This window comes from Oratosquilla oratoria, chromosome 2, assembly GCF_046742065.1.
Source record: "Oratosquilla oratoria isolate Oo_2021 chromosome 2, ASM4674206v1, whole genome shotgun sequence".
NCBI lineage: Eukaryota > Metazoa > Arthropoda > Malacostraca > Stomatopoda > Squillidae > Oratosquilla > Oratosquilla oratoria.
The window spans coordinates 15,165,105-15,177,897 of record NC_134778.1 but is presented as its reverse complement, the minus strand read 5'-3'; the positions used below and the strand labels follow the sequence as shown (position 1 = coordinate 15,177,897).

The window sequence follows — 12,793 nt, the reverse complement described above, 5'->3', positions numbered from 1 at the left end:
ATCTAAGTGCCTCCCCTAAGGGCGTGACTTTACTCCTGTGAACCAATAAAATTTTCTCCACCCTTTCTCCAGTAAGAAAGAATGTTACTAATGTCTTAACCAATACTGCTTACTCAAGCAATCCCAATATCGATGCATGAAAGGCTTAGTTTACATATTGTTGGGTCAGCATAATACAGTAATAAAATCTTGTTCCTAGTGGTTGTTTATAAACTTTAGACAAGGAGCGAGACTATGCAACTCCTTCACGGCTATTGTTTACCAATCATCTAACTCAAAAAATGAAAGTCTCGTCACTTACCCCTCTATCTACCTTACTTGTCTACGTTTATCTACCAACTTCCTACAATTCCCCTGTGGGAGTGTTGGTGGTGGGAGGGGAGAAGAATGAATGTGTGTCATAGAATATTCTTAATTTGTTACACCCAAGGGTGACTTAGTACATAGCCATATGGCCAGAATTCAGGTACTTATAAGGGTACTTATAAGTCTCTCGCAGAACATGACTGCTATATTTATACAAAAAACCCTTGATATATCGAACCTCATTATACTGATTAATGGATATAACAAACACCATTTTCCATCTAAACTACCCAATGGTATAATGAAATAAGTTCTTTAAATAAGATGAAAGTTCTCAAAGAATGACACTAATGGATATAATGAATGCCACACTCCTTCCAGACTACCCATTGCTATTGGTGACAGCATTTTGTGTCACAGCATACTCCAATCTTGGCCTTATCAATGTGACTAATATTTTTTTTACCATTCATCCAAGTAATTAAAAGCCACCTTTATTGATCTTTGCAAATTGTAGGTCTCTCCAACTATTTTGTTTATATGCTTGTTTATATACTTATATTGTCCTGATATTCTATTTTTACTTTTCCAAATTCCATTATACTACATTTCTTGATGTTAAAGTTCACCTCCCACTTTTGGTTCCATTCCCAGACTTTATCCAGCTCTGTAGTGATTCAGTCTTTATCTGTATTTACTTTCTTTAGTAGTTTTGCATCATCTGCAAAGAAGTTCATATAACATTCCACACCTTCATCCATATAATTTTTTTATATAGCAAACATTATTTGAGCATATACAGAACCTTGTGGGACTCCACTTATCATTTCTTCTTATGTTGAGTTTTTATCTCTAATTATCACCCTCATTTTTCTCCAGTGCAAGAAATCTTCCATCCATTTCAATGAATTTCCTTGTACACCTGTTATTTCGAGTGTTCTTAATAGTTTTTTGTGTTTTACTTTATCAAAAGCCTTTTGTAAGTCCAGGAAAGCACAATCTGCCCATCCATCCCTTTCTTGCGTTATATCTATTAACCTTGAATAAAAACATATCAAGTTTGTGGCACATGATCTTCCTTGTCTAAAGCCAAATTGTTTTGGATTCAATATATTGTTGTTTTCCAGATGTTTAGTCCATCTAATTTTGATATCTTTTTTCACATAATTTAGCTATTGTGCTTGTAAGGGAGACTGGTCTATAGTTTGTTGGGTCTTCTTTATCTCCCCTTTTATATATTGGTACAATATTTGCATTTTTCCTATCTTGTACCTTTCCTTCTTTGAGCAATCAATTATCTTTTATATTTTGTCCATTAGTTCATCTATACATTCTTTTAATATCCAATTTGCAATTCTGTCTCGGCCGTGTGATTTTCTGACATCAAAGTTTATCATTTGGTCCCTTATTTCTATCTGTGTCACAATCATTTCTTTCATGGGGGGGGGTGTCTTGGATTATGTGCTGAATTCATGATCAATGGCTATTACTCATCTGGATGAGATCTCCGATTCTGTACAGTTCAATCTGTGGTTAATGATATGACATTACACAGAACCATCCCTTTGCTCATAGGGGACAGTAACTGTCTACATATTTTAATGGAGTCTGGACAAACATGATACTACAGCATGATCTGCCATGACATTAACCACCATGATAACATACAGTGTGTTATTGTCTGCTTTTATCAAGTATTTATTTACAAATTCAACAGTGAAGCATATTTCCTCATGCCTGATTATGTGTTTTCCTGCAGAAGAACAAGTATTTGGGTCAGATATATATGTTTTGAATAAATTTCAGGGTTCGTCAATTTAAGTAGAAGACACATCATTGTGGATAATCCTATTCCATCTCAGCAGTAGCCTTTGGTATATATTTGTATGAATTTAGGAGATGTTTTTGTGTGATATCAATGTTTAACTTAGGGTAGCTAGGTCAAACACCGCTATAGGCACCACCATCTATGACATCTGCCAATACCGCGTCATTTTATGCGCACACCATTCAAACGACCAAATTTACATATTGCGGGACATTCAACTCGTAAAAATGTCACATGAGTGTATTTTACCACAATCATAGTAAATTTTAACCAATCACATCATCAGTTACATATCGGTACATAAAAAACATGAAAAAAACATGTCAGCCTGCATTCAGCAGTAAGTCAAAAATTTGTTCATGTTTCAATGAGAAAAATGAGCTAGAAAACTCTAATAAATGGGTAACAAACCCAAATAAACGGAAGCTACTAGTCTCACAGATTATTCTGATACCAAAACCAGGGCAGGGTATCAGGGGAGAGCTGAGAAATCATAAGTAGAAAATGAGTTTTTTCTATTAGGTCGGGTAACGACAACGTTAAACGTATTGTGGCATCTCAGCCGCCAATGCAGATGTGTCCGTCGAATCATCTTTGCATGCTTCATCATGATCTATACTGGTACTCTAACCTAATGTAAGGTAGTATAATACAGTTATATCTTGATATTGAACATTGTGTGAATAACTGTACTTGTTGATACATGTCAATCCTTGGACCGTAATATTGGATTTCTGCCATATTGGCTAATCAAGGTAATAGTTATTTTGTAGTTCTCCCAACTTTCTGATGCTTGAAAAACGAAGTCTAGGACACTTCCAACCTCTCAGGTCAATTTGGCACTACGTTTCCAAAAGTGTTCTTACAAACAATGTTATGTACATGGACTTGCCTACACACTTTTTGGCCCGATTTCCTGGGACAAAATAGACCCGATTTGGTACCTTTCACAATGCAATATCTCAGGCACTAGGACAGCTAGATGGATAATTCAAATTGCATTGTACTCATAGTGACTTTCTGCATCCTATGAGAACTACTTCAGCTCAAATATCAGGAATTCCATTTTCATGTTGACCTAGCTACTTAGGGTGAATGTTTTATAAAGCATTGACCATATGCAGTATATCTGAATTCTCTGAGGTTGTGTGGAAAGAGTAATGTATCTCAATTAATGAGTATGCTCATTCAGGTATTCTGGAAAGATGGAAAGCTGCAGCAGGAACTGCCAAGCCTTTTGGGAGTTCGGGAGAAAGTACGTGAGTCCCTTCAAACACTGAGGCAGGATCATAAAAGAAACTTGAACCCAACTCCATACAAGGTAAGAAGAAATAAAGATTTAGAATCAAGAAATTAAAGGAGAGTTTTAAGGTGATGAATTTTGATTTTGTTATATGTAATTAGTCAATCAATATACTGTCTTGGTTCTCTTGCAGGACATTTGCTGTCTCAAAATTTCCAGTAAGGGCCCTTAGGTTAGCACATAAATTGTTCAGAGAAGAAGTTTTGTACTACTCTTTGTGTTGGCTTGCGTGAGGTTATGTATTCCATCTTACATACATCAAGTGCAATATATAGGTCCACCCCATAAGCATTGCATTCACCAACACAAACTAGTAGTCAGTTACACACACTTCTGAAAACACTCCAGTACGAAAATATACACTTATACCACAAATGAATATCAACAGCATCAAAAACACACAGAAGTACTTGAATTCTTACTTAAACACAGCATACACAGCACTGATACAAGAAATGAACTAAAATCACATTCCATACTACCCAAACTTACTGAGTACAAAACAGAGAATATAATGCTCAACACACAATTTTTGTGGATTTCAACAATGAGAAAGTACCTGTGTTATATTAGTAGGGAAGGGGAAGGCTCTTGGTGTAGAGGGCAGGTGAAGAAAAAGGAGAAGGGGAGGAATTATTGAGAAAAATGGAAGAAAATGAGGAAGGGGAGGAACGGGCCTTGGACATCAGAAGGGTTGTAAACAAAAGATTTGCAGATGACACAGCTAAAGTCGAACAAGTCAGTAGAGGGATTAAAAGTAGAAATACAGATAAGAGCAGCTCAATAGAAAATGGAGATAATTATTTCTATGGATTTAATGAGGGAGGAGATGACAACCTCCCCCGATTAGCAAGTGTAGAGGAAAAACTATCAAAAATGAATGAATCCTGGGAGGTTAGGTTTAGCCAACTCACATTAACTACACAAAGAATTGATAAATTGGTAGAACTAAAGAAGGTGAACCAAAACCTAGAAGGAGAACCAAAACCTAAATAAAGAAATAGAAGAATTAAAAGAGACAGTTAAAAGAAGTAGAGGATGATAATGAGGAATTAAAGAGGAATAATAAAGAGAATAAAGAGTCCATAGAAAAAGAGGTAAGTGGTTGGAAAAGAGGTTCAAGAAAATGGTAAAATTGAATTTAGAGATATAGTGAAACAACAGATGAAGGAACACAATAAGGACACAGTTATTAAAGTGATGAGAGAGAAGGAGAACATAGTAAGAGACTTAGCAGATAAAAAGAAATGTATAATTCTATTAGGAATGGAAGAGAAACATAATCCAAATAAGACTACAAGAGTAAGAGATGAGAAAAAAAAAAGTAAAAAAGTATTAAGATATTTCAAGAAGGTGAACAGGAAATAGGGAAAGAAATTGAAGAAATAAATAGACTAAGGAAATACTGTATAGACAAGACCAGACCAATTAAGGTTAAATTCAGGTCACAAACGACAGCAGAGAATGTCTTATCAAAAACAGGGAAACTAGCAGAAAGTGATCAGTACAAACAGGTATGGATAAAAAGAGAGATGAATAAATAGGAAAGAGAGAAAGAGAAAACAAAAAGAATAGAAGCTAAGGAAAAAACAGGAACAGAAAAGAGTCAGACAAAGAGAAATTCTATTGAAGAGTAGTGGATATGAAAGTGAGGAAATGGTTCATAGGAGAGAAAAACAGAAGGGAAACAGAAAACAGGATGGAGGTAACAGAAAATTAAGTGTCTTTCACAAATATAGATGGCTTGATAACAGGCTTGAATGAACTGAATGATTACCTGAAGGAAAAAGAACCTGACATAATGGGAATTGTGGAGACAAAATTGTAAGGTCCATTACCAGCCAACAGTGTAGGATATAGTGTATATAATTATTGGATTAGAAACAGAGAAGTAAAACAAGGTGGTGGAGTTATGTTCCTGACTAAGAAGGATATAAATGTGAGGAATGTTACATATGGAAAGAATAGAATTGAGATGATTATGATGGAAATAAAGGACAGGGATAAGAAGAGCAGGAAGTTTGTGGTAAATTATGTGCCTCCTAAAATGGCTTTGTGGAAAGAGAGAGAACACAAGGATATGTTAGAAGACACAAGGATAACACAAAATAAGATTATGGAAGATGGAAGAAGAATAGTTATATTGGGTGACATTGATTGTAAAGAAATCTGCTGGGAAGAGATGACAGTGAAGGGTGGAGATGACCTATGGGGAAATATACTACTTGATATGATTATAGAACATACAATGACACAATGGATACAAGAGAATGATAGTTATAGAAATGAGGAAGAGCCAATGAGACCAGACCTAATAATCACATCAGAACCTGAAATAGTGAACAAGATTGAATATAAGACACCACTAAGTAAAAGTAACCACATATTAGCTGAACTGGAACTAAATGAAGAAAAATACATGGAAAAAAAAGAACAATATAGAAAGGGAAGAATAATGTATGGATTTTTTTTTCTTTTTATAAAATGAGGAAAAAATAAAAAATAAAAAAGCAGACTGGGAAAGGATATACAAAGAAGAAACAACAGTAGAAGAGAAATGGAAGATTTTGACAAAAATCTAAAAGAAAGGAGTGGAAAAGTATGTTCCAAAACAAAAACAAGAAAAAGGATATGTAAAATGTTGGTACAACAAAAGATGTAGCGAGTTAAAAGATAAAAGGGATAAAGCTTGGATAAAATAGAGGAAAGACAAAAAACTCAAAAAATGGAAAATATATACTGGTTATAGAAATGAATATGTACAAGTGCGCAGAGAAGAAAAGAGAAAATACGAAAAGGATGTCATAGAAAAATGTAAAGATCAACCAAAACTATATCATAGATTTGTAAACAACAAACTTAAAACAAACAAGAATTAGTGAAACTACAACAAGGAGGAATAGAATACACAGAGGAAATAGAAATGGCAGAAATTATGAACAAGCATTTTAAATCAGTGTTTACAAGGAAGAACATACAACTTAGAGATGTCAAGTGGGCGGGGAAAGTACCCCCTATGAAAGAAAAGTAACAAGGAATGAAATAATGAATCACTTGAGCAATCTCAATGTTAGAAAATCACATGGTCCAGATGAAATGGCAAACTGGATTTTGAGAGAATGCAGGCATGAACTAACACACAAAATACATAGTCTAATAAGCAATTCATTGAAGGAAAGAAAAGTTCCAGAAGATTGGAAAAGAGCAAATATAGTACAGTACCAATATATAAGGGGGGAAACAAAGAAGACCCTACAAACTATAGACTGGTCTCTCTTACAAGTACGATAGCTAAAATTTGTGAATGATCAAAATTAGATGGGTAAAGCATTTGGAAAAAAAACAATGCACTAAATCTGAGGCAGTTTGGATCTAGACAAGGAAGATCATGCGTCACAAACTTGATGTGTTTTTATTCAAGACTAATAGATATAATACAGGAAAGAGATAGATGGGCTGATTGTGCCTTTCTAGACCAGAAAAAGCTTTTGATAAGGTGCCACATAAGAAATTGCTAAAGAAATTAGAAACTGCAGGAGGAATACAGTGCAAACTACTTAAGTGGATGGAAGACTTCTTGTATGAAAGGAAAATGAGAGTGGTGATAAGAGACAAACATTCCAATTGGTGATTATTGGAGTTCCACAAGGAATAATTTTGGCCCCAATAATGTTTGCTATATATATTAATGATATGGATGAAAGAATTGAAAGTTATATGAGCTTCTTCACAGATGATACAAAAATGTTGAAAAAAGTGAACACCAAAGAAGATTGTGAGTAGCTGCAGAGTGATCTCAATAAAGTATGAGAATGGAGTAGGAAGTGGGAAGTGGAATTCAACATTAAGAAGTGTAGTATAATGGAATTTGGAAGAAGCAAAAAAAGAATAGTGGGATCATATACATTGGGAGAGGAAGAAATTAAGTGGAAAAAGAGAAGGACCTAGGAGTCATTATTATGAATATGTCCCATGAGAACATATAAACAAAATTTTTGAAGAAACTTATAATTTAATAAGATCAGTCAAAGTGGCATTTACATACCTGGGCGAAATGGTGAAGAAAATACTAGTCACTTTGATAAGACCAAGATTAGAGTATGCAGCGACGACATGGTCACCAAGTACAAAAAAATTTATAACAAAACTTGAAAGAATACAAAGATCAATTATGAAATTGGCACCAACGCTCTCAGAACTATCATATGAGGAGAGGCTGGCAAAACTTGAGCTACAGACATTGGAGCAAAGAAGAGAGAAAGGAGACTTGATAACTATTTATAGAATCATGAAAGGCATGGAAATTATTGATAGAGAGGATCTAATAAAATGGGATGGTAGAGATACAAGAAGACATGGAAAGAAAATCAAGAAAGATAATTATAGAAGAGACCTGAAAAAGAACAGCTTTCCTCACAGGATAATAGATGTTTGGAACAGGTTAGATGAGAGTGTGGTGTGTGCAAAAACGATACACAAATTTAAAAACAGTCTAGATAAAATGAGATATGGAGACAGGACACGAGCATAGCTCCCCTTTCTGTAAAATACAACTAGGTAAATACAACTAGGTAAATACCAAAGTGGACTCATAATGATGATATACCGCAGCATGCCTCCAACAAAAGAAAAGCTAAACAGTTCCTAATGGACACTGCAACTGAAGTACTCATATTCCAAATACAGATAAAGAAAAGAACTTACAACATCACAAATACTACTCACCCACCACATCAGCCCCTAGGGCTACATCCCATAAGTCCAACCTCTTAACAACTCATAAAAAATAATATCAGCACACCATCCAGTTTAGCTAAACACACAAACAAAAAGGTAACAAAATACTAGAACACCTCCTCAACTGAAACGTATCAAATTCCAGCAACCACCCCACCAAATAACCTCCACAGCATAACCAACAACCAACTTCCCTAGATATTGTAATGTGTTCATCCTCCCTTCAAACACAAGCAACATGGGAAACCATATTTTGTCTTCCCTCACACCACTCCCTAATAAGGATCACCATAGGACTAACTTTAGAAGGGAAAATATAATTGACAAGAAAATATTGATAAATTTCACAAAACAAATTGGCAACAATATACAGAGGAAATGGTAAAAATTATTTTGAGGTCATTGATCAGTCCATTGCACCAGGTCTCTATTGCAGCAGACCCACAGATTCCAAGAATCTGGCAACAGCCTCTGGTCTGGACCATAAATCATTAGAGAAGACATATTGTAATATTATTTTTGTGTTGCCCATGTGGGGCATATTAGTATGAGGTGGTCTATGTTTTCTGTTGGTTGTGTTTGTGAGATTTAGTTTGAAGGGTGTGTGTTGTTTGGGGTTTTAGTGTTGAATTATGTTCCCATCATTTTCATATGATGTTTTATTGGAATGATTTTGGTTTCTGTATGTAAATGTCCTATAGTGATAGTTTTGGTGCATCATATTGTTACTCTTAGTGCTCCAGTCTGTAATGTCTATAAGTTGTTTATTTTATTTTATTTTTTTACTTATTGTTGGGAACCATGCCATGGAAGCATATTCTAGGGTATGTGCCTGGTTGTACTTAACTAAATGTTAGTATGCAGGAAAATAGCAATGCTCTTTAAGACCCATCTCCAGTTTATCATACCTAGCCTCAAATTCATAGGAAATATGATGGTAAAGAATACAAACATCTTTAGATATCTTGGAAGTATAGTTACTAGGGAGGGTGGAAATAGGAAGGATATTTCAGAAAGAATAAATAGATTTAGTGCGAATGTTGGAGCTCTCTGGCCAATAATAAAGGAAAAACATGTACCTATAGAAGTGAAAAGGATTATTTTCAATACTGTCTTGACACCTACCCTAACATATGGTTCAGAGAGTTGGGTGATGACAAACATGGACAAGAGCAGGATTCAAGCAGCGGAAATGAGACCACTGAGAGCCATAGTTGGAAAGATGAGGATAGATAGAGTAAAGAATGAAGATATAAGAATAAACATTAATGTCTGCTCCATGCTATGCAAAAGAGAATGGAAGAAAAAAGAGTTGCAAGGGGATGCTGGGAGTGGATACCGGGTAGAAGAAGATCAAGAGGAAGACCGAGAAAGAGATGGAAACTGTTGAAGAAGCCCTCAGTAGACATGACTTGCCCAACATTGAAACTCTGTTGGAGGAAGGGGTCTTCCAAGATAGTCAGATGGAGAAACATGCTAGTACCACTGACAGGCATAATTCCTACTATTGGGAGCTGAAGTAGAAAGTAATATTTGAATTCATGTATTTTTTCAACTTGTGCTATATCACCTTCTAAGCTGAGTGTGTGGCTAGCATAGGCAATTGGTCTCGAGTTTTGTGCCATGTTGTTGCATGAGGACTGCACCAAGTCTGGTGTAGGATGCATATGTGTATATTGTGAAAGGAAGGTTGTGGTTTGGGAAGGCAAGGACAGGTGCCATGGTTAAGGCTCTCTTTAAGTCATTAAAGGCTTTCTCTGGGTCAGGTCTTCAAATGAAAGGAGTGTCTTTCTTAAGTAGTTAAAGGAGACTCAAAATGACTCTCAAGGATTTAGAGTTTTTAATATTTGTTACACTTTGCTCAGTTCTTTGTAAGATTTGAGAGTGTTGATAAAAGACAACCTGTCATCTGACATAGCAGGATTGTGGAGTATATGGACTACTACAGAAGATTAAAGTCGTGTTTCACTATAAGGATGAAGAGTTAATTAGAAAAGCTCATTGAAACCTTGAATCATCCAAGATTAGAGTATGCGTCAGTATTATGGTCCCCACACAGAGTGAAGGATATAAACAAGATCAAGAGAATACAAAAGGCAGCAAGTAAAAGCACTGGGCCTGCCAACTTTGAAAGATCAGACAGAAAGAGGTGATATGATTACAGTATTCAGGTTGCTAAAGGGGATAGGCTACACTGAAAGAAGAGAAGTCTTGATTAGGAATAGAAGGGCTTTAAGAGGTTATGATAACAAATTAAGGAGGACTATATATCTAAAGGATGTGAAGAAATAGTTTTCTAAATAGATGCATAAAGACTTGGAATAGTTTAGGAGATAATATAGAACATAGCCCAAACTGGAGCAATACATGTATTTAACTCTAAATATGATAATTGGAGATTAAGGATGTAGACCCATGTTGGAACCATACATGAACTTGATGCTAGTTATGATAAACTGGAGAATAGGAGATAGGACCCCACAAGTATTGTTCCTTTCTTGTATACTACAATTAAGTACCGTATTTTTCGGACCATAAGGCGCTTCGTACCATAAGGCGCACCCGTAATATCTATTCCCCGTCCTTACATAAGGCGCACCTGACCATAAGACGCACCTGGTTAGGTAGGTCAAACACCACCAGAGACGCCACCGTCGATGACGAGCACAATAGCGCGTCATTTTATGCGCACGCCATGCAAACGGCCAAATTTACATACCGCGGGAAATTTCATTCATGCAAATGTTATGCGAGTGTATTTACTACGATCGTAGTAAATTTCAAACAATTACATCATCAGTTACATGTCGGTACACAAAAACATAAGATAAACATGGCGGCTTGCATTCAGCAGTAAATCGAAAATTGGTTTATGTTTCAGTGTAAAAAATGAGCTGAATAAATTTAGTGTATTGGCAACTGACCAAAATGAACGAAAACTACTAGTCTCGCGGATTATTCTAATACCAAAATAAAGGCAGCGTGTTACGGAAGAACTGAGAAATCGGTGGTACTAATTATTATTATTACTATTTTTTTCTATCGGGTCGGATTATCGGATAACAACAACATCAACGTCCATCCCGCCATCTTAAACTATGATCACTGGTGGTATGAATCAAACTTCACTCTATTAATTTTCTTACTTTTATGTTATTAGTGTAATAGACTTATAATTGAATTATTTGAACTATTTTCTTTAAAATGTGTGATTTTCATGTAATATGATCAAAGAGAAGTTACGTTTTTATCCTCCGTAATATTACGGACCACAGCTACGATTCGTCCTGCCCGCTATCTATGATCATTGGTGGTATGGATCAAGCTACACTATTGTTACTGTTGTGTTATTAGTGTAATAGATTGCATATAGTTGAATTATTCAAACTATTTTCTTTAAATTGTGTGATTTTCATGTAAATTGACGGTATTCGTAGCTGTGGTGGGTAATTTTACAGAGGATAAAAACGTAATTCTTTGATTAAATTACATGGAAATCACACATTCTAAAGAAAATAGGCCAAATAATGTAACCATATGCTAAATTCTTATATAAAATTGTGCCTGTCAGTAAAAACCGTCATTGTTTACGTTTGATCGGCGATTAGTCAGACCGCACGTTTCGGCCCGATTTTCCCTTCAAAATGCAATATCTAGAGAACTAGGACAGCTAGATGGACAATTCAAATTGCATTGTACTCATAGCGACTTTCTGCATCCCATGAGAACTACTTCAGCTCAAATATCAGGAATTCCATTTTCATGTTGACCTAGCTAACCTGGTCTCGTCATCGGATAATCATGCAAATGTGAGTGCATTCAGAACTGAACATTTTCGTTGTTGAATGAAAAAAATCGGTTGGGATTTAGCAAAATTACAAAAATAAATTATATATTTTTTATTTTGGTCAGTGAAATCAGACCACCTCCATGGACGGTCTGCCCTGCCAATACCCCTATAAAACAACAAACATGTTACGGGAATTGTGGGGAATAAAACCAACAGTAGCAGTTTATTCCCGGAATTCTCTATTCACTTAAAAACACAAGATTACAAATGAAGGTAAATTTTTAGTTTCGACCATGGGCGCAATATAGCAATAGAAAATTAATTATTAATTTTGTAAATTATAATGTATCAACGTAATATGCAATTTTGTGAGCGGAAAAAAAAAATGCTGAAACGGATTTCGTAAGTAACGAAGTCGTGTCGGACGAATGGTACGCCATGTTTGTTATGATAGATGCCGACGTCGAAGAAATGAAAGGGTGATAAATTCGTCTAACCTAATCTAACCTGTGTTTAATAAATCATTACCTGCAAATTAAATGTCATCCGGCTCGTCCTCGTTGTCGTCGTCGTGAGAGACGTTGGCGTCCCGATCCTATGCTACCGACTTCTTTCATTAGCATATTACGTTGATACATTTTAATTTACAAAATTAATAATTAATTTTATATTGCTATATTGCGCCCATGATCGAAACTAAAAAAATACCCAAATGACTACAGTCTGAGTGAAGCGAGACTAGACCAATGCAAAATGGCTGTCTGTTGTGGACGCTATCATGTCATAGCCATGATAGCGTGAATGAATGCGGTGGCATGGACCCGAAAAC

The 12,793-nt window shown here is 35.6% G+C and overlaps 1 protein-coding gene across 1 annotated transcript in view; it reads left to right on the top strand.

Moving 5' to 3' along the window:
• Positions 1–12,793, top strand: part of Naprt (nicotinate phosphoribosyltransferase) — a 149,531-nt gene that overhangs the window by 127,347 nt on the left and 9,391 nt on the right. Inside the window, exon 12 of the mRNA XM_076205359.1 lies at positions 3,327–3,455. Coding sequence (XP_076061474.1) covers positions 3,327–3,455 — 129 coding nt within the window. The remainder of the gene's footprint in view (positions 1–3,326; positions 3,456–12,793) is intronic.